The sequence below is a fragment of the Anolis carolinensis genome, chromosome 2 (genome assembly GCF_035594765.1).
Source record: "Anolis carolinensis isolate JA03-04 chromosome 2, rAnoCar3.1.pri, whole genome shotgun sequence".
NCBI classification, from domain to species: domain Eukaryota; kingdom Metazoa; phylum Chordata; class Lepidosauria; order Squamata; family Dactyloidae; genus Anolis; species Anolis carolinensis.
In genome coordinates, this window is record NC_085842.1 from 61,626,486 (window position 1) to 61,649,284 (window position 22,799).

Here is a 22,799-nt window from a genome sequence, read left to right on the forward strand (position 1 = left end):
TTTATTGTAAATTTACTTGCAGGTATATTGCATTTGCCTTTGTTGTAAATTTACTTGCTATTAAGAATATATAATGTCTATGCAATTTCAAGATGATACAAATGGTATATCTCCTTCTGAGGCTGAAATTAGGAATGAAAGGCCCCAAAGGATAAAGCACCCTTCAGCCAAGATGCTAGCCCATCTAATAGATGAAAAGGAGCTCCTCCATGTGAGGTTAGGTTCGGCATGGGAGCGCATTGTAACATTAATGGGCAGAATAGAGAGCTTGGGTATTACAAGGGTGCCATCCATATTACAGACAGACCTTGAAGAGACCTTCGGTCTTTGGAGGGGTTTGGTGTCTAAGATAGTCCAGGTCCTCGAGCGCATTAACGCCAAGGATTCAGAGTTAGAAATAGTGAGTGTTTTAGCTGACACTAATGAGAAAGAAAATAGGGTGAGGGCAATCCTAGCTTCCTTATGCAGCCATGAGACCAATCTTTTAAAATCACCTGCTGTGGCACTTAGTCTTAAGTCCAACCGCTCTAGCCAGGTATCTAAACTAAGGGAGCGTGCATCGTCTAAACACAGCCACTCTAGCAAGTCTTCTGCTGCTGGGAGTGCCATCTCTTCCCTAGCTGCCTTGCACATTAAGGAGGCTGCACGTCTGGAGCTGCAGAGTAAAGTGGCGGGGGCGGAGGCTGATGCTAAGGCAGCTGATCTCACCCTTCCCTTTAAAGAAGAAGAGCAACGACTGCAAATAGAACAGGCCCATAGACAAAGCGAAATGCAAATAGAACAGGCCCATAGACAAAGCGAAATGCAAATAGAACAGGCTCGTATAGAGATGCTTAGAATAAAGATGGATGCCGCAGCCAAAAGGGTAAGGGCTGAGACTTTGGCCAAAGCCCTAATTGAGCCACTCACAGAAGAAAATGTAAGCCAGTTACCAATACAGGATCCTTCTGCCAAAGTGTTTGCGCACCTTGGCAGCATGAACAGCCAGTTTTCGGATGAGGAACAAGAAGACTTCTCTCCTTACCCAGAGCAGGGCCCCAAAGTCACTTTTGAGTTTCCTGCAGAGCAGAGCGTCATAGCGGGGAGCTCACCCTTGCTCGAGCTACCTGTGCCTCCTGCTAAAACCCTAGGTCAGTCAATCAGGGCCTCAAGGCCGAGTGCTAGTTGGCCCCTACAGACAGCTGCACAGGGAGCCATCGATTCGTCAGTGGTCGATGTCATCCCTCCAAGAGGCCAAAGGTTGACGCAAGGTGCACGGTGGGAGTCCACTCCACAACAGCAAACTCCTCAATTGTTCCCTTCGACGCCAGAGTCCCAGCTTGTCTCCATCATCAGAAGCCCCAGAAGAGATCTTAAGGACAAGGGTGTCGAAAAGTTTTCGGACAAGCCTGAGGAATTTCTTCTCTGGAAGGCCACCTTCCAGAGAGCAATCAGAGACTTAAAGTTATTGCCTGAGGAAGAACTGACTCTTCTGGCTGCATGGTTGGGCCCAGCCTCATCCTCACAAGTTAAGAAGATCTACGCAGCCCACGTAGCCGATCCCGACAAAGCCCTGGAAAAGGCCTGGGCCAGGTTGCAGCAGAGGTATGGGGCCAGCACAGAGATTGAAGCATCTCTTATGGACAAGCTCCAAAGGTTCCCAGCTTTAAAACTCAAAGACTTCAAACTCTTGTGGGACGTCAGCGATCTCCTTACGGAATTAGAGTCGGCCAAGGAGAATCCAGAACTGCCCGGTTTGAGGTGCCTCGATCAGCACCTGTCCCAGAGGCAGATCTTGACCAAGCTGCCCTTCACTTTGCAAGAACACTGGGGACAGGAGGTCTTCAACTACAAGGAGGCCCACTCCCAGGCATACCCTCCATTTTCTCATTTGGTCCAGTTCATCACCAGGGCGGCCAGAGAAAGGAATGATCCACAGACGGGCCTCCCCACCTTATACCAAGGGACCCAGCCAGAGAAGGCACCTAAAGTGGAGAAAAAACCATCCAGAGAGGCCAAAAGACCGGTTAGTGTTAAGGCTGTTGAAACTCAGCACAGGGCCAACGAATCCAAGTCAGAGGTGAAGGAGGTGCTCTGCCCCATTCACCAAAAGCCTCACAGTTTGGCCAACTGCCGGGAATTTGGCAAGAAGCCTTATAAAGAAAGACAACAGATTGTTCAGAAGCTGGGCATATGTTTTAGGTGCTGTGGAGCAACTCTTCACTTTGCATCCAACTGCAAAGAGGACGTCAAATGCGCAAGGTGTAACAGCCTTAAGCATTGCACCGCGATGCACAACTCTGACGCTGTCTCCCACGCCAAAGGGGACACGTTTTCCAAAAAAGGGTCATCTACTGAAGTCACCAACACGCAGGCCGCGTCACGGATGCAGGAGGATGCTCCATCGGTCGCCTGCACTAAACTATGCTCTGACGCGCACCAGCTCAGAGTCTGCCATCCCATCTGCCTAGCAGATGTATATCCAGCCAGAAGACCTTGGCTTAAAAAGAGACTTTACGTGGCTTTGGATTCACAAAGTGACGCCTCCCTGGCGACTCCAGAGTTTTTCCAACTGTTTGACATAAAAACCCAGACGGTCGACTACACCATGTCCACCTGTGTAGGGAAGAAGAAGTTGCAGGGTCGCATAGCATCAGGCTTTGTTGTCTCCTCTTGTGACCAGAAGAGACTGTTCGAGTTACCAGACCTCATTGAGTGTTCCTCTATTCCCCGGAACAAAAGGCAGATTGTCACCAGAGAAGTCGTGGAAGCCCATCCTCACTTGCGAAGGCTGAAGAACGCCTTACCTGCTTTCCGTCCAGATGTGGACATTGCCCTTCTGCTTGGTGCGGACTGTCCGAACTTGTTCTATGTGATCGACCAAGTTAAGGGACCTCCAGGGGCGCCCATTGCTCAGCTGCTACCACTAGGCTGGACAGTTACAGGCCCAGTGTGCATAAATAGGATGCACCCTCCATCGTCGGTGGGCACTCGTCAAGCGCATGTGCTTCAAGGCAGTCGCCCCACACTAATGCATAGCTGTTTGAGTCATATCTCGGTCTATTGTCAGGGGATAACACCAGAGTATTCTTCCATCTTTGAAGTCTCCGAAAGGGATGAAACTACAGCGCTTTCCAAAGATGAACAGAGGTTTTTAGAGATCATGAACTCTCAAGTTTCCCGGAGTCCAGAGGGAAATTGGATAGCCCCTCTGCCTTTTAAAGCAGAAAAACCCACTTTGCCAAACAACAGGCATGTGGCAGAAAATAGACTCTGGTCACTAAAGAAGAAGATGCAGAAAGACCCCAAGGTAAAAGAGCAAATCGTTGGCTTTATGGAAGACATGTTCCAAAGTAACTACGCCGAGGTCTCTGATCAAAGTGAGGTCAATGAAGAAAACTGGTTCCTGCCTTTCCATAAAGTCACGCATCCCCAAAAGCCTAACAAGGTCCGAATTGTATTCGATGCCAGTGCCACATGCCAAGGCATTTCTCTTAATAATGTTTTGCTAAAGGGACCAGATCTTTTAAACAGTTTGCTCGGAGTCATCTTGAGATTTAGAGAGAAAGAGTTTGCTGTTATTGCAGACATCCACAAGATGTTTTACGCCTTTTTAGTTCGTCCTGATCATCGCAGGTACCTCAAGTTCTTGTGGTACGCGGACACTCAAAATTTGTGTGACGTTCGGGTTTTTCAGATGCGCGTACATGTCTTTGGAAATACCCCGTCTCCAGCCGTTGCGAACTACTGCCTCAAAAGAACCGCAGATGAGTTTGGGCACCAGTTCAGTCCAGAAGTCGCCAGCATAGTTAACCACAACTTCTACGTGGATGATCTTCTGGTTTCGTTTGACTCCGTTCATCAAGCCATTCAAATAGTGCACGAGCTGCAGGCTTTGTTAAAAGGTGCCAACATTCGCCTGCACAAACTATTATCCAACAGCAGACAAATCTTGCAAGCCTTTCCCTCCGAAGACTTAGCGGAAAGCAATGTTCATGAGTTATTCAAAGGGTTAAGCTCCCAGTCTAGTTTAGGACTTCTCTGGGATGTAAAATCGGACCATCTTTCGTTAAGAGCATCTAAATTTCAGTTTGTGAACACTAAGAGACAGATGCTTTCCGCCATCAATGGGATATTTGATCCCTTAGGCATAGCTGCTCCTGTCCTGATCACTGCTAAACTTCTGTTCAGACAGGTGATCCAAGAAAAAATAGGATGGGACCAAGAGCTGTCTCAATCAATAAAAACAGCTTGGTCAAACTGGACTGCCCAAGCTGAAGGCCTGGAAACCATCACAGTTCCCCGAAAATTTGTGCCCTGCAAGGTAATGATAGAACCCACCACAGAACTTCACATCTTCTGTGACGCATCTGAGCGAGCTATAGCAGCTGTGGCATACATGCGACAAAAGGACAGAGATTTTTGTCACGCAGGATTCATCATGGCAAAGGCTAAAATAGCTCCTATGGGAACCTCTATACCCCGGCTGGAACTGTGTGCAGCAGTGCTTGCAGTACAGCTATGGCGCATCATACAGCAAGAGATAGGAAACTTGTTCCAGGATGTTTATTTTCACACAGACAGTACAATTGTGCTTGGTTACATTAACAACATGACCAAGAAATTTAAGGTGTATGTGGCTAATAGAGTCAACAACATTCTATCCAGTTCTATGCCTAGCCAGTGGCACCATGTCGCCACCAGCGACAACCCAGCTGACATCGCTTCCAGAGGAGCTTCAGCTCAACGAGTGTTAAGTTCAAGTTGGCTGACAGGCCCCAGATGCTTGACCGAAGTCAATTTTCCATCAGCCTTTTCTCCCACCGAAAATACAGAATTGCCCGAGTCCGTTCCAGAGGTGAAAGTTTGCAAGATGACCACAGAAATCAAGATGGGCCAAAGATCTTGCCTGGAACCACACCGTTTTGAACGTTTTTCGGAGTGGCACAGTCTTCTTAGAGCAGTTGCTAGGCTTATACATCGTTTAGCTTGCAAAGATAGTGAGCCTTTACAGGTCCAGGATATGATAAAGGCTAAGAGCGTCATATTCAAGTCAGTGCAGAGATCTGTTTTCAAGCAGGAAATAGCTAGGCTAGAGCAAGGGCTCAACATCCCTAATCAAAGTCTTCTAAATGAGTTAAACCCATTTCTAGACAAGGAGGGTATTTTGAGAGTTGGAGGAAGGTTAGCCAAGGCTAAACTCAAGGTGTGCATAAAAAACCCCATCATCATACCCCCTAATAGTCACACTGCATTGCTGCTCGTTCGGCATCACCATGAAAGGATCCATCATCAGGGTAGAACTCTAACTGAGGCAGCCCTTAGAAATGAAGGTCTGTGGGTAGTTAATGCCAAAAGGTTGGTCAACAGTTGTATTTTCAAATGTGTTAAATGCAGGCGCCTTAGGCGAAACTGTCAAAGTCAGTTAATGGCAGAACTACCTCAGGATAGGACTTTGACAGACCCACCCTTTTCCCATGTGGGAATCGATGTGTTTGGTCCTTGGGAAATTGTTACCAGAAAAACCAGGGGTGGTGTTGTAAATAACAAGAGGTGGGCAGTTTTGTTTACTTGTTTAGTAATACGAGCTGTCCATATAGAAGTCATAGAAGGAATGGACACTTCATCATTTTTAAACGCATTGAAAAGGTTCATAGCCTTCAGAGGGCCAATTAAGTCAATTCGGTCGGACTGTGGCACCAATTTTGTAGGTGCGACCAAAGAACTCAATTGTGTGTCTAGGTTTGGGAGAGACCCAAAGGTTCAGAACTTTACGAATACTGAACAAATTATGTGGACTTTCAATGTTCCCCACGCCTCCCATATGGGTGGTGTTTGGGAGAGGATGATTGGTATTAGTCGCAAAATCCTTAATGCCATGTTTTTGAGTCATAGGTCATTGACGCATGATGTTTTGGTGACACTTATGGCGGAAGTTACCGCAATTATCAACAACCGGCCGCTGGTTCCCCTTACCAGTGACCCTGAGAACTTACAACCACTGACTCCTGCACTTATTTTGACACAAAAGGTGCCAGGATGGAAGGACATCATGTTGCCAGTTCCGGACGGAACTCACCGTGCCCTGTGGAAACAGGTGCAGTCCTTGGCCAACCACTTTTGGAAAAGGTGGAAAGCTGAGTACTTAAGCCAGCTTCAAGCTAGAAGAATCTGGCAAAGCCCACAGGACAACATTGAGGTTAACAACGTTGTGTTGTTAAAGGACAAAGACTTGCCCCGCCATGCGTGGCCCATGGGCATTGTATTAAAGACCTTTCCTTGCCCGGACGGTAAGGTCAGGAAAGTTCAATTAAAGACTTGCAACAGAGACAAAGTGTCCATTTTGGACAGACCAATTAGTGACCTCGTGTTGCTTATTGGAGATGTTTAAAGTTCTAGTGTTTGTATTGTCATATGTGCAAATGTGTTTGTATTTTGGGGTGGTAAATTCCCACATCCTGGGAATTTAAGCGGGGAGTGTTCCGTCCCCCAGGACGATGGTTTGCCTTACCTATTGGTCGTTTGTTTGTTTTCCCTCCTTTGCATTTTGTTTCAGCCTCTGGCTGCAAAAGCCCAGGAAAAGTGGCTTGGAGTCTGCAAGAGCTGGCTGCAGTTTTCTTTGCAATGATTGGTCAAAGAGTACAACATCTTAGGACCGCCCTTTTTTACCAGGGTCTAGTCTCCATTTTGGAGCCTCATTTTGGCTATAGTCTTCCAACGTGCTGCAGCTGTGCAAGCTAACTGGGACAAATCATCCTCAAAACCAGGCCAATCTAAGCCTATCCAAATTAGATAAGTATTGAATTATACAGATCTGGAATAGGAAATCTAGTTAGAGGAGCAGGGTTATTCCGTCGCTTCTAGAACTAATCTTTGCTGTAAAGATAGGGAAGGAAAGAGTTTCTCCTTCTAAAATAGACAGCGTGATTAGGGTATAGTGGTTTTATAATCACCTTTGCCTTCTGGAACCAGGGATAATTCTGTAACTAAAACCTATAGAAATTTGTTTCATTTTCTGTAACTTTAAGATCTGTGCCAGGTTTACAACCTTGTATGAATAAACATCCTTTTTTTTTGAAGTTTTCCAGACTCAGTCGTTCAATATTTTTAGGACAGCTTATAGGGATTTGCAGTTCGCCCGGATAAAGGACGGCACGTTTCAGCTTTATAGTTTTTTTATTGTCTGGCGGACGGCACACTTATTCCTCTTAAGCTTCATGTTCCCCTGCCCCAGTCTTTTTGTAGTTTTGAGATCATGTTGGGGCCTGCAAAATTAAGAAAAAATTGGGAGGATGTACCATGTGCAAGTATGTTTCGATTTCTTTCTTATTTTACTCTGTGGTAGGAGCATAAAATTGAATCATGATTACACAGAAATGTTTTCCTGGATTCTTACTGATATTACTAAGTGAGACTTTGCATTGTATTTTTGACTGCTTTTGTTACACCTTACCTCCATGTCAATGTCACTCCATTTCTTTGATGGTTATTTCCTGGGTAAAACATTGTGTAATTATATGATTGAAAATATCTCATTTTTGTTCACTTGAGCTGACTTTATGATTTCCCTGAATCATGCTTCATATACCTTGTTACCACTTCTTATGTTTTGCAGTTTTGGTTTTATTTTTTCACTTTTGCGCATGTCCTTTTGGCTTGAATCCAGTTGGGTCATTAGAATCATAGCTATTCATACTGGTCCTATGCTCTTCCCCAGTAGTTGGCTGAGAACCTTCCAATCTGGGAACCTCATCTTCCAGCACAGAGGTTTTGTGCAAAAAATATCATTCCCAGGCATTTAAATGTGTGTTATTTTTACATAAAAAAGAAATATTGCACTCCTAAAACACTGAAAACTGTTGCACAAAATCTAGCATATACAACAAAATCATGTGTGACTGAGGCTTCAGTTTTTCTTCCTGATCCTGAATATTTGGGCTACACAACTTGTAAACCAGCATAACGCTGAATCTTTCAATTCAATGTTTGTATATGGGTACAGCATACAATTTTGTTTTGTGTTCTGTGCACTTTTCCTAGGAACATAGTGAAAACAACATGTCTCTTTCAGAAATCTGCAGTTTTCTGTATAGTAAAAAGACTACAGGTGCAGTTTTTTTGTTACAGACCTGCAGTGTCTCAAACTCTTATGCAGTTCTCAAAACGTGTGCCAGGAAGAAACAAACAACAAAATTCCCTCAATCAGAAACTTTTGATGTGTTGATTTTCTACTTAAGTTTCTTGAAGTGTTAAAATTAAACGCCACGTAGCACACTCACAAATTTTCATTCCATCCTTAATGGGAACAACATATGTTATGGAAGAAATATAACAAGGAAATATATAAAAGAGATGAAATGTTGATGGCTTCCATTAAGGAAGAACTACATGAAGATGAATCCAAAATGCTCGAAAGGGAAGTGGGAGCTACTCTCAGTGCACTTGGGAGAAATAAATCACCAGGAACAGAGCTGCTTAAATCCACTCAACTTCTACCAAATTCTAGGAAATATCTTCAAACAAATACGAAAAACAAATACGGAAACATTTAATATACTTTCCAGTTCCCAAGAAAGGTGACAGCAGTAGTGGTAGTAACCACTGGACTACTGCACTAATCTCTCATAAAAGCATAGTGATGCTCAAGACTTTAACAGAAAGACTTCTACCATATATTGAGTGAGAAATACTACTTTGTTCAAATTGGGTTCAGAAAGGGAAAAGGCACTAGGAATTATATTTCAAATATAGATTGAATAATGGAAAGACCTTTGATTGTGTAGATCATGGCTCACATTAAAAGAAATGAGTATTGCACAACATCTTATTATCATGGAGCATCAGATTATCCTGGAGCATCTGTTTGACCTGACTGGCAAGGGGAACAGACAATTCCACACTTTATCATGCTATCAATTTAATTTATATGTAGAACACATGTATCAATTTAATTTATATGTAGAACACATGTATCATAGGGAAAGGAGGATTAGATTCAAGGGAAGCAGGTGGGAAAATTGTGGGAAGGAACATCAGCTGACACCATGCTATTTGTGGAAATGACTATTTAGGAACGTACGAGCACAGGGCTATCATTAAGTATCAATACAAAACAATATCCACATATGATTTCCATAACTTAAAAGTGGGCAATGAAGACACTGAAATAATCCAAATCTTTCTATATCTTAGCTCAGTCATTAATCAAAATGGAGGCTATACTCAAAAAGTCAGATGATGTACAGGTGGTTTTTTCATCCCTCCTCCCCGTTGTAAGACACGGCCCTGCAAGGGCCAGAAAAATAGTACAGGTCAATAATTGGTTTAGAAAATGGTGTCAGGGAAAATGCTTTGGCTTCCTTGACCATGGCCTGCTTTTCCAGGAGGACAGGCTACTGGCAAGGGGTGGGGTGCATCTCACACAAGCAGAAAAACACCTTTTTGCTCAGACTCAGAATGGGAAATAAACAAGACGAACTCCAACTTTGTGACATTTATGAATTATTCTATTATAAACTATTCTGAAAATGTACATTGCCATCGTTTTATTACCTTGCTGTATAGACCCATATATCCCTGGGTGTCAGGAGAAGGTAAATTGTTCCACTGGCTCGGTTATAGGCAAAGCCTAGAACTGGGTGGAGCAGAGGAGAAGGAGGCGGCAGAACTGTGCTTAATCTTGTCCCATTATGAAGAGAGAATATCCTTAAGCTTTGAAAAGAAACAGAGAAAAAAACAATACATTTTAGAAAATTTGTAAAAGAAGAAAGCTCTTTTTATTCTCATAATAGTTTAGAACATGGGTGATTGATAGACTATGGCTCCAAGAATCTTTCCAGCACCAAGGTTGGTGACTATGCTAGTTGTGGGGATGGAGTTCTGAGAACTGTAGACAAAAATGTAACCATTCTAAGCTCTTTTTTTTTTTAATGACAGTAGTGTTTCTGGGAGGTGTAGTCTACATACAGTATATCCATGAGAACAAGTTCCTGAAATAACTGTGGATAATAGTGATCCTTAATAAAATAAATTATGTCTGCAAAAAATTACCATAGAGTCTCTCTGTAGGACTTGGAACTTTTCTAGAGAAGTTCTCCAGTAAGATTCTATAGAACCTTCTGGCAGAAACACCATAGAATCATGTGGAAGACCTAAAAAAATTCCTATAGAGGACATATTTTGTCAGATGCAGGTAGGTGAGACACCAATAATGGTTCCACAGATATGGGGATGTACTGTATTGATATAAAAATATTTATTTCAAGAAAAATAGCAGTAATGATTTTTCAAAATGCGGCTTATTTTCAAAGATATTTTTGAATTGTCTTGCTATATTCATTTTTTTTTTTTGCTAATTTTCTTAATATGCCAACATACCTGTTGTCCACACCCATAGCAACTACTCTGCTGGATTTCCCATCAGCACCACAGAGGTAGAGATTACTTATAGGACTATTGACCGAAGTCCAAAAGCTTGTAAATGAATTCAAATCATATATATGTAGATTGCGGGCAGAACAGCAGTACATAAATTGATCTTCCATTACACCAATCCAAAGTATTCCTTCTTGGAACAATGATATGCTACATATGAACAAACAGTATTTTATAAACAATGAGAAGGACATACACTGTGCATACTACAGATAGGACTAGATTGAAATCCCTATCAGCAAAGTCTGTCAAATTCTCTGAAAGAGTAAGGCTCCATCTACACTTCCATATAAAATCCAGATTATCTGCTTTGAATTGGATTATATGACAGTATAGATTCAGGCCTTTTCTACACTGCCATATAAAATCCATATTATCGGCTTTGTACAGAATGATATGGCAGTGTAGACTACTGCCATATAATGTGGATTGTCTGCTTTGATAATCTGGATGATATGGCAGTGTAGAAGGGGCCTGATATAATCCAGTTCAAAGCAGATAATCTGTATAATGTATAATGTAAGTTCTTTGATAGTCTGGATTACATGGCAGTGTAGATCCAGCCTAAGAATGACACATATTTCCCAGCCCTATTTGGACTACAGCCTTTATATTTTAATTTCATTTGCTCTATACAGTTTTATTAGTTGCTTTGGGTTCCATTTTGAGGAGAAAGAATTGTTTCCATTGCCAAACCACTCTAAATGCCAAGCAGTACCTTGTAATATTCAAACATAAACAAATAAAAACATAATTTTAAAATGTTGGCAAAGTGACGTTTAAAGTCCATTAATGGCCAAATGCCTATCTGAATAAAATAGTATTTGTCTGTAAGGTAGTGCACAATGAATTTCCAGGACAACCCAACAATTCCTTAATTGTTAGTTCCAGTGAATTCAATGAGGTTTACTCTCAAAAAAAGAATGTATACAATTGCCCCCATTGGAAATATTACTCCATGCCTTGTATACAAACTAAATAATTTGGGTGCAGAGGTACCTTTCATCTCTGAAAGGGAACATCTGTAACCTAGCCCTGTATACTGACAAATTTGATTACACTACCTGTAAAAAACTTCCATGCTATCAAGCGACCAGAGTTTGACCGATCCATCAAGAGATCCAGAGATAAATAAAGAAGCAATGCTTGGATGGAGAAGAAGCTTAGTGACAGTTTTGGAATGACCTTGAAATACATGTAGCAAGTTGCCTTGTCCATTCCAAGATTTTACTGGGTATAAAATTAATGAGAGGAAAACACTCATCATTTACCAATAATAATTGAGTTACAGATATTATTGCATTGGTTTAAAATGTTTGTTTCATCTGAGCTTAAATTACCTGGAACAGAGTACATGGAGGTCTGTTTTTAAAGGTCACAGGGAAGCCAAATGAGCTCCATACCTCTAAATCAAGGGCTTTCTTGATTGGTTCTCAATCTTCTACATTCCTCCAGGTGTTCTGGACTTCAACTCCCAGAAGTGCCATCCAGCTTACCAGCTGTTAGGAATTGTGATAGCCAAAGACCAAAACACCTGGAAGATCAAAGGTTGAGAACCACTGCAGTCTATCAGATCTCTGTGTCATTAGGTGCATGATTGAGGACAGTCTAGTCTCCAGATTCACACTACTCCATCTACCAAGATCCACAGATTCTCTGTATTTGAATTACTGGGGTGAAGGGGGATATGGCACTTTTACTTTATGTGGTTACTTCCAAAATTATCTTTTTTAAAAAAATAAATAAGACTGGATAAAATGCAGATAAAATTTATAAAAGACAGGGATAGGATTTGACAGTTTGCAGCTATTAACTGGGAGGGCTCTTGAGAAGTGTCAAGAGAAAAAGAGAGGCAGAAAGGCCCTCCACCCAAACCCTTCTTAGCACTCTTTTGAAAGATACGTGAATGTTCTTGAATGGTTGCAAATTGCAACCCATCAGAGGTATCTTCACCTGATTTCTGATGAGCATTTTCAACCCACTGCATAATTCACTTGATTTAGGAGGACTCCGCAGTCTTGAGGAAGGGCCTTTGAAAGGATGTAGGGGAGAACTGAACAGCCACTTTCCACTTCCAATCTCTTGGCAGGATTCAAGCACATATAAATCCTATTTTCTTGCATACAATTTGAAAAACATTTTCTATGAATTAAAGGACTCTTCTATTCACAGAACAAAACTCTGAATCCAACTGGCAGATTACTTTCCAATATTCTACCCAACATAATGTAAATAATGGAAGATACATAAAAAGTCCAAATGACTTTATCAGTGGAAATTCTTTTCTGAGAGTCATAGCATCAACTAACACTAAATGCGTGATCAATGTTAACTTCTACAGATAGCCACCCCCAATCTCAGACCATCTCATGCATCCTTCTGGATATGTTATGATTCTTGTTCACAGTTTATAACTTTCCTGAAACTCTTCCAACACTCCCACTGTGTATTTTTGATTTCTGTTATTGATGTTTTAAAGATGTTTTAAAGATGTTTTAAGATGTTTTTAAATTATTAGATTTTAACCTGTTCTTATAAGCCGCCCCGAGCCCTAGGGGAGTGGCGGCATATAAGTTTGAACAATAAATAAATAAATTCATAAATAAATAAATATTTTTTTGTCACCAACAGCAAACTCTACTACTGGGGTGAGGGGGCACATTTTTTCCATTTAAATGCAATGTTACAAGCACCTCAGATGTCTTGAGGCCCCAAAAGATCATTTTTACAAACTGTCTGGTTTTCATAAAGCAGGCCTAGGGAAAAATTATTCAACTATATTCCTCCATGATATTCTGGGGGGTGAATAATTTGAGGGTATTTTATGGTTTCTAAACAATAAAATCTGCTGTCAAATGAAGTGCGGATAAGTTGCTGTTTTACTGAGTGAACTTACTTTCACTGCCTTTGGAGGAAGTAAGAAAAATTCCAATTTCAGCTGAGTAGGCACAACAAAGAATAGCAGTTTCATGTGCATTTAGTATCTGAAGTAGCATTTTTCCATTGATGTCATAACAGTAGAAGTGGCCTTCGGAAAAACAGTAGTATCTTTGCATAGGAACATCAAAATCCATATTTGTACACCAGCTTTTCCCCATGTATGGATACACTGAACTGTATTGTAAAACATTAATAAAACATTGCAATATGAAAATTCTTTAAATATCATCTAAAAATAAACCCTGGTGAAAAAGGGGATATACAGTCAGTTCCCAAGTTAAGAACAAAATAGGTTCTGCAGGTTTGTTCTTAAATTGAATATGTATGTAAGTCAGAACATATACATTTTGTAAGTGTAACTTAAGCCGTGTGTGTGTGTGTGTGTGTGTGTGTGTAGATAGATAGATTTGTTAGAGAATTGTTAACACTACTGTGGTGTTTGTTTGGCTTGCTGTTGAAATACCTTTTCTGCATGATAACTCTTTCAGGAGTGAATTTCCCTTCCTGTGGGTAGATTTCCTTCAAAGGAATCAAGAGGTTGCTTCTAGGAAGATTGGGGACAAGCAAATCTAAACTATCAGGTGTTTCTGATACAACATGCATTGGTAAATGTATAGGAAACCGTGATTATTATGTAATAAGCTTTGAAGTATATATGCATATTGGATAGTTTATTGAGACTCATAAAAATTGATCCACAAGTCAACTCTGGACTTTATTCTTTTCAGCATTTCTGATAATCAAAACATAGTTGAATTTCAGATTTGTAAACAAGTTTATAACCTTAGTCTATGGGTATATTTTGTTTTATTTCTGTGCACAGAACACTGAATGATGCTTGTACTCTTCTGACATTAAGTTATTAGATGTTTAACACAAATCCAACATGATGAGATACAGAAGAACATACACATACAATTTTGGTGAATATTTACACAACACTACCATGTGATTAAAATGAATTCAAGGTTTAATGAATTCTAGTGAAGCCACAGTGGGGAGAGATTTACATTGCAATTCTGATATGTGGGTATGGGACAAATCTTTAAAAGGTGGATAAATGTTATATTAAATCACCCATCCATCCACCCACCCCTACAACAGAAAACAATGTTTGCTTTGATAGCTAGGACAACATTTGTCATAGGGATATTTGATAGATTCATACCAAATGCTAGAGGGTAGCAAAGTCAGCTTCAGAGAAAAGCCTAACTTCCTGAAGCTGCCTGAAAAGAATTCATCACTACTAAGGAAAAAACTCTTATTCCTCCCCACTTAAAAGTAAAGGGGAAACAGACATATTAGAGACCTAAGGAAGGTAGGACAGATGTTGGAAAAACATCACCATCCTCTTCAGAATCAGAGTCAATTGGCTTGGTAAGACTATGTTATATCATTAAGCATTAAGTCAGGTATTTGTAGATGCCTAGAATGTGGTAAAGAGGAAAGATTCTACAGAGGAGTAGTGTCATTTAATGGTTAAGAAGTAGGAGCACCTCTAGATATATTACAGGTAGGTTGCCTTTTTATTAGGAGAGGGAGAAAAAAGAGAAAAAAATCCACATCTTTTGTGAGTATAGCAGAAAAAAGGGAAATTCAAACTAGTGTGATATTTGACCAAGACGGAAGTTACTAAAAGACTAACAATATGGACTTAGTGAGAAATACTTGTTGCTACGATTGAAAGAAACTTAATGAAAATTACATCCCTAGATCAATACTATTCAAACTTTTTCTGAAATCTGTTTTTTACTCTGTTAAAGATGGTCTTAGGAATTTGCCCAAATTGCACAATGTTTCTGTGTTGATTGATCAGTCTATCACTACAGAATAAGAATGAATTTTAAATATTAGAGACTAAAGCCTTCCGCATGATATAAAAATGGGCAACACAATCTTCTTCTATGAACATTCTATAAAGCAGGACTAGGGAAAAATATTCAACTGTATTCCTCCATGGTATTCTGGGGGGTGCATAATTCAGAGGGTATTTTATGGTTTCTAAACAATAAAATCTGCTGTCAAATGAAGTGCAGATAAGCTGCTGTTTTACTGAGTGAACTTACTTTTGCTACAAGAATGAAAATATCAACAGGATGGGAATGAGGCAGTGGAAGAGGCTATTCAGACTAAATAAAACTGAGCCAAAATACAGTAGAGTCTCGCTGATCCCAGGTTCTGTATTATCCAACGCAGTTTGGCTTTTAGTAGTCAATGTTTTTGTAGTCAATTTTTCAATAAATTGCAAAATTTTGGTACTAAATTCATAAATACAGTAATTATTACATAATGTTATCATGTACTGAACTGCTTTTTCTATCCATTTGTTGTAAAGCATGATGTTTTGGTGCTTAATTTGTAAAATCATAACATAATTTGATGTTTAATAGGCTTTTCCCTCCTTATTATCCAACTTTTTTGCTTATTCAATGTTCTGCCAGCTCCTTTATGTTAGATAAGTGAAACTCTATTGTAGCAACAAAAAGTATTTAGATATAGTTTTATCAACAAGCACTTCAAAAGTAGTATCATTATTTTCATTAAACCTAAAAGATGTATAACATTGCAAAATTAAGTTAGTAATTTAAATTCTAAATACTGGTAATAATAGTTAACAATACATTCCCTACAGTCACATTCCAATATATTTTTGTATTCACATAAAGATATAGATGGCATGTATATCAAGAGACTATGGAGTAGACATTGAAATCACCCTCAAGTACCTGGGGAAAAGGCCGTAATTGTACATTGGGACAGGAGCAGCCTCTTCAGCAGGTCTCTTTTCTTTAAACTTCCATGTCTAAATAAGAAAAGATTATAAACCAAACTGATAAAATTAAATGTTCCTACGATCAAGATGTTTAAAACTGCAATCCTATGCAGGCCAAATGGTGTATGGTTGGATTTCCTTGGCAATAAATACGAGGGTTATCTAGAAAGTACATTACGTTTTGGAATTAAAATTGAACAAAGTATAGGAGAAAACATTTACTATATGCAGTTGAAAGCCACACCCAAATACCACATCTCACATAGTCGCCATTCAAATCTAGGCACTTATCATAGCCATAAATGAGCTTGGAAACTCCTTCCCCACTAAATTCTGCCGCCTCCATCGTCAACCCTTTCCCCTTCTGCAGCTGTGCAGCGTCGCCAAAACAAGCGGCTTTCAACTGCATATTGTAAATGTTTACTCCTATGCTTTGTTCACTTTTAATTCCAAAACGTAATGTACTTTCTGGATAGCCCTCGTATGTATAAAATTGAGCTCGAAGTGTGAAAGCATTTTACAGATCAGAATACAATAGAGTCTCACTTATCCAAGCTTCACTTATCAAATGTTCTTATTATCCAAGGCAGTCTTTTAGTAGTCAATGTTTCTGTAGTAAATGTTGCAATGTTTTGGTGCTAAATTCGTAAATACAGTAATTACTACATAACATTACTGTGTATTGAACTGCTTTTTCTGTCAAACATGATGTTTTGGTGCTTAATTTGTAGAATCATAATGTAATTTTATGTTTAATAGGCTTTTTTCTTAATCCCTCCTTATTATCCAACATTTTCGCTTATTGTTCTGCCGGTCCGTTTATCTTGGATAAGTGAGACTCTACTGTACTAATGATTTTTGCAACTACAAAAACAGTTAACACATAACAAAATAAAATATGTTTTTATGGTATTTCTTTTTATTAATTATACAACACGTAATTATAGACTTCAAACAACAAAATTATATGTATTATAATATTTAAGTGAACAAAGGAAGAAATCTATTCTCAAAAAGAACTATTTGAAGGTAAACATGATGGAGAAATGAAAGTATTATAAGATTGCACAGTTGTGAAATACAACTACATTTTTCCTTCTTCAGGTTACCCCATTAGTTGAGCAATTTAGTAAAAAAAAAACCTCATATTTCTTTGAGTCCCATGGTTCTTGTTTTCTGTGACAAAATCTGCTGTTATGCTCATTTATACCTGTATGATATTGCATGTCCACCATTTACCAAATTGCATAATCAAAACAATTAAAAAGGAAAAAGGAACTACACGTTACTATAGAGCAGGATTCCAGTGACTGATTCATAAGGCAAAATGTTTCATATGTTGTATTTTTTTAAATTATGCAACATGTGACACCCAAGTTGCAACGGTTTGATGCTATGCTTTCAGAATTATTGCCGGAAGATAGTTATTCAGTAGCAGTAACTAATATTCACAATGTACCTTAACTCCTTTAAATCCTCCACTTATGAGTTCATTTTTAACTGGGTTGAATGATATAAATATTAGCCGCCCAGAACCACGATTTTCTACTGAGCAAACCTCAACATAATCTTTGTTGTAAACCTTAAGAAAGCAAATAGTAAAACAAATGATATAAATAATCTATTAAAAATCTTATTAAAAATTAAACAACCAATGGATCAAGACCATGTGTTTAAGGCAAACAAACCAATGATACTGGTCAATGTTATGTTCAAGTTATATATGATATTTGAAAGTAAGATTGCATCTTTCAACAATATAAATCTGAAAATATAAGTCTTCACTAGTAAACTAAATCTAAAGTGCACTATGTAGGGTTACTGATGCCAATCTGCAGGATATAAGATGACAGTCTGTGGTGAGTTTCTAGAAAATGATGCAAATATGAGAATAATATGGTGCCAGTGGCTTGCATATTAGGGGGAAAATGAAAATCTGCTGCATTAGATAATTTTCTGTATGTCCACGAGCATGACAGATTACTTTATATGTCTTTGAAATATGTTTAAGGTACACTTTTATGACAATTATTTTTGATACTCAAAAACAGTTAGAAAGTGGGGAAGTATAACAGATAGCTACTTTTAGACCAATACGTAATGGCCCCTACTGACTCTGTGATACTCAGATTTTAATATGCGCTCATATCTGAACATGTGTACAGCTTTGGAAAAAGGTAGACATATCTCAATTTTTCTTTAAAAAGGTGATTTTCAATTTATGCATGTTATGATAAACAGTACAGAGCAGAATTTAAAGCAGGGTACTCCTCAGGGAGAGGAAACACTTAACTACCTCCCCCAAGTTTTCAGTGAAATGACAAACTGGGGAAAAAGTTAAATGACCTCATGATGTTTTCCTGTTCAAAATTCTTGTTTTCCAAAAATGTTTTTAATGCGTACATTCAAGCAGAACTATTTCTTCATTTCACTGTAACATGCAGTGAGTCACGCTACTCAAAATTCTTGAATTCAGTTATCACAGACATTGAGCTCTTAAAACTATCTTATTTTTATTGACTATTCTCTCACAGCAATATATAATTTTACCTTGATTGAAAAATCTTTTTGTAGAACAAAGTAAACATTGAATTTTTCAGAGTAAGTGATTATTCTCGCCATGCTGAATTGATATTTTGGAAAATTCATCTCTCTTCTAACTACAGTATCAAACAAACAAAGTTAGAAACCCAGACAAACTTGGTAATTTAATGTAAACAAACCCACAAAAATTATAGGTTTGAAAAAAACATTAAACAACTTGTATCATCTACTCCACAGGCAGCACAAATAATTAGGGTACCACCTGCTTAAAGGGAAAAAAAGTCTTCTGCCAAGGAGATTGACTGTTTGCAAAGACTGATTGTAAATCACGGGCCCCCAAACTAAGGCCCACTGGCTGGATGTGGCCCTCCAAAGTCATTTACCTGCCCCCAGCTCTAAACTTTAGACTTAGGGTTGCCATAAGTCTGAAATGACTTGGAGGCACACAACAACCCTAACTAATTTGACTAGCTCATCAGTGAAAAGTAGGCCCACACTTCCCATTGAAATACTGATCGTTTTATGTTGATTAAGATTGTTTTTCATTTTAAACATTATATTGTTCTTTCATGGGGTTTTTTGCACTACAAATAAGATACATGCAATGTGTATAGGAATTTGTTCATGCTTTTTTCAAACTATAATCTGGACCCCCAAATGTCTGTGGGACTGTGAACCGGACCTCTGCTTAAAACATTTGAGGACCCCTGTTGTAAAGGGATTTGTCCCTTTCTTGACAAGGCCCCAGACTAGAGGAACATCAGTAAAAGAAAGAGAAAGAAAGGAAGAATCAGGAAGAAAAAGACACAAAAAACCCCCAGAGATAGAGAAGTACTGAGATGGTGCAAAAATTGTGCTAGATGCTACATATAACCAGTTTTGTACTTTCTATACGAGTGCATTAAAGTATTACAAAAGTGAAGCATGGATGGTAACATTTACTGTATCACTTCAAGCATCTTTGCAGATGTTTTAGTACCTTAGTATTAACCATCTTTATTTTTTGTGGGAGTTGAAGTTTTTTAAAAATTATGGATCACACTTTTTGACAAAGTAGAAAGAAGTGACCCATTTCACTTTTGCATCTGATGTCCACTCTGGTCATTCACCAACATGAAGCCCCTGACAGGTGTATCTATGAGGAAATACAGATATCTATGGGAGGGGAATTTCTGGCAAGATCTGAGTAGACCGGTTGATAACCATGGCACATAAAGCCTCTCATTCATAGGGTTTCCTGAAGTCAAAACTGAACTGAAATTAAATAGGTACACTATGTACTACTTTGTTTATGTGTTTCTTTCCAGTGAAAATTACACATCTAAACAAATTCAGTATGCAGAATAATATTCAATGCAAATTATAGATTCACCTCACCATTTTGATTAGAAGGAAGCAAATCCAAGCTGAAAAATCCTTTACCATCTGCTAGAACCAGTCTTTTACTTCGGCTGTTATAAGTTGCTAAAATAATTTGTGAAGAAAAATATGTTAGACCATGACTGTAAATGAAAAAATGAAAAATATGTCTTTCTGTGACCAAAAAGAATGGCCCTGATGAATAGCACTGAAGCAGCAATAAAAAGTATAACGTTGGATCCAGACCTTCTGAATGGTGTAATGCTCAAGACATTCCTGTTGGTGAGGGGAAAAAAGCAAGATACCTTTCTTCTTTCTACTGTATCCCCAATGCCATCTTTCATTATATATTATTTCCTGGAACATATTTAGGGAAGTATAGTTGGCTAAAATCAATTTATGAGAGACAAGCTATGGATCCCAGTAACTAAAGATCCTTCAGACAATTTGTCTTTAATTTATTAGAATTTATTTTCTCTTACCTCCCACTATATTTAAACCTTGTTGAGAGATGCTTTTAATGAAAACGAAACCAAATTTCAGGAAGTTGGTGCTCCTTTCCATAAATCTGTAACAGGGAGAATAATTTCGCACTTTAGAGACACACACAAAACAATTTTGTAGATAAAAAGAATATTGGAGAGGGTAAGACTACTTAAAATAACATTTTCAAAGAACAATTTGGAAATAAATTTATGACTCCTGTACAGCTTAAATGCATTTTGTTTCCTTACTATTTAGTTAACAACTCTAGAAAGTGTACAGAAACAACTAAGGACAAAATAAACTGGATCTTATTCCAAATAAATAACGAAATATGTCATAACCTGTTACAACAGTGACACTGCACAGAACTAGCCAGTTTCTGACAGGAAAAATGCACCATCATTAAAAGCCCTGTGGCTTACAGGCCTCTTGCTGCTCTATTAGAGAGTGATGTATTGACTAAATGCCATTTTCTTTGGGTAGACTGGATTTCCTCTTCTCAGAAGCCTACAGAATTAATAGGCTTCAGGAAAAACAAAATGAAGACCAGGCAATGGCTAGCAATAAACTGCTTGGCAGGGGACTGGGTTTTTGTGAAATCTTTACTCAAGAGTGCCACTACATAAGAGGCTCCCTGGTATATGGGAAATAGGGACCAGATCCACTTTGAAATGATGGGCCACCTGCAAGCTTATCATACATCATTCAGATGTCCCTATAAGGGACCTTGGAGTAGAAGCAGCCATGTTTACATCCATCCAGCTTTGGCTCACATCCAGGTGTGGGGAATCATGTGGTGGCTTTTGCCCACGTGGACTTTCTTGTCTGCCATTCCTGATTATACCAGCAGGTTGGCTGAGAAAACTAGTCTCCATTCGTTGAAGGATCAGTCAGTCAATATGTGGCATTGGCTTCAAGCTAGCTCAGGCTCTTCAGGTGCAACTAATAAAAAGGGGTATGTTGGGAGTTGTCTCCACATTTAATATGGCCAAATGGGGTTCAACAACATACCTGCCGGCAAAGAATTCTAACATGCCTTGAATATAAAATTCAAGAGGAAAGAGGCATAGATAGATTCTATTCTAGTCAGACCTTATAATTAATACATTCATGTACTTACGCTTGTTTTATGTCTTTGAATGTTAGAGTCTCTTCGGATTTACCAGTATTTTCTTCATCTTCAAAGGTTAATCTTTACACAATAGCAAACACATTTGAATTAGAAAAGGTATTTACAATCTTTATGTAAATAATACAATTAATAGACAGACCACATCCATGGTTCTCAACTTGTGGGTCCCCAGGTGTTTTGGCCTACAACTCCCATAAATCCCAGCCAGTTTCCCAGCTGTTAGGATTTCTGTGAGTTGAAGGCCAAAACATCTGGGGACCCAGAAGTTGAGAACCACTGGACTACACAATAGCAAAAATCTTTCAGAAGAACGATGAGAATTTGTACACTGACTGGTCCACAGCAGAGGAATCAGTGAGGCCTGCAGCAAGTGTTTAGAATGTATCTGTTTAGGATTTTGAACACTACCATTTTGTACTTCCTTTCCCTGGTTTCCCATTTCACCTCTCAAATGGTCAGTGAGCATTCCTCAGGAACTCAGCATGCTCATTCCTCCACAGATTTTGAGAGCAATTTTTTAAAATATATTTAACAGGCATAGTCAGCAATAACTTTATGTTTAGTTCAGTTGATTTGAAGGGGAAAAAAACGATTCATAGCTAGAGGAACACATTGTTAATTGTAGATAATGACAGACTATGGCTTCACTAAAATGTGTCATCTTACTTCCAGCATATATAATTGAACTGATGACTTGTCAAAAGGAGAATGAACATTACTAAATGCTGAGTGAGTTAGCAATCATAAGAATAAGCTAAAAGCTAAACATATCATTAACAATATAACTGCAAATTCAACAACATGTAGGTTAACTATGTGGAATTAGGACAGATATGAAGATAACTCTTCTTGTGCTGCAACAGGTTATCTCATAAACAGATACTCTTAATAGAGAACTCACTGCTATCAAGATTAAACAATGGTAAAGGCAAACAGTAAAGTATATTACCAAAGCTGACTTTAAAGCAAATACATTTGGCAAAATAAAACCAACCATTCAATTATATAGAAATCTTTCAACTCCTTTGAAGTGTTATAAAGATATCTTAGTATAAACTAATTTGATTGCTGCCAAGGCATCTAAAATGTATTATTTTCATAAAATGAATTTCCAAGAAGAAAGATTAGAAACAAAGACCTATACATATTCAC

At 38.8% G+C, this 22,799-nt stretch overlaps 1 protein-coding gene across 3 annotated transcripts in view; it reads right to left on the bottom strand.

Annotated features, from left to right (window-relative positions):
* The window catches only part of LOC100552577 (uncharacterized), a 96,307-nt gene that overhangs the window by 66,242 nt on the left and 7,266 nt on the right, over positions 1 to 22,799 (bottom strand). For all 3 annotated transcript variants that reach the window (XR_010002573.1, XM_062969802.1, XM_062969803.1), the window contains exons 2-11: positions 21,636 to 21,707; positions 20,512 to 20,597; positions 20,048 to 20,134; positions 18,677 to 18,786; positions 17,586 to 17,708; positions 16,080 to 16,156; positions 13,310 to 13,527; positions 11,478 to 11,643; positions 10,357 to 10,563; positions 9,532 to 9,690 (exon numbers count right to left, since the gene is read on the bottom strand). Coding sequence is in view for 2 of the 3 variants with exons in the window: in XM_062969802.1 (XP_062825872.1) it covers positions 9,532 to 9,690; positions 10,357 to 10,563; positions 11,478 to 11,643; positions 13,310 to 13,527; positions 16,080 to 16,156; positions 17,586 to 17,708; positions 18,677 to 18,786; positions 20,048 to 20,134; positions 20,512 to 20,597; positions 21,636 to 21,707 (1,305 nt within the window). In the remaining variant the exon portion in view is untranslated. The remainder of the gene's footprint in view (positions 1 to 9,531; positions 9,691 to 10,356; positions 10,564 to 11,477; positions 11,644 to 13,309; positions 13,528 to 16,079; positions 16,157 to 17,585; positions 17,709 to 18,676; positions 18,787 to 20,047; positions 20,135 to 20,511; positions 20,598 to 21,635; positions 21,708 to 22,799) is intronic.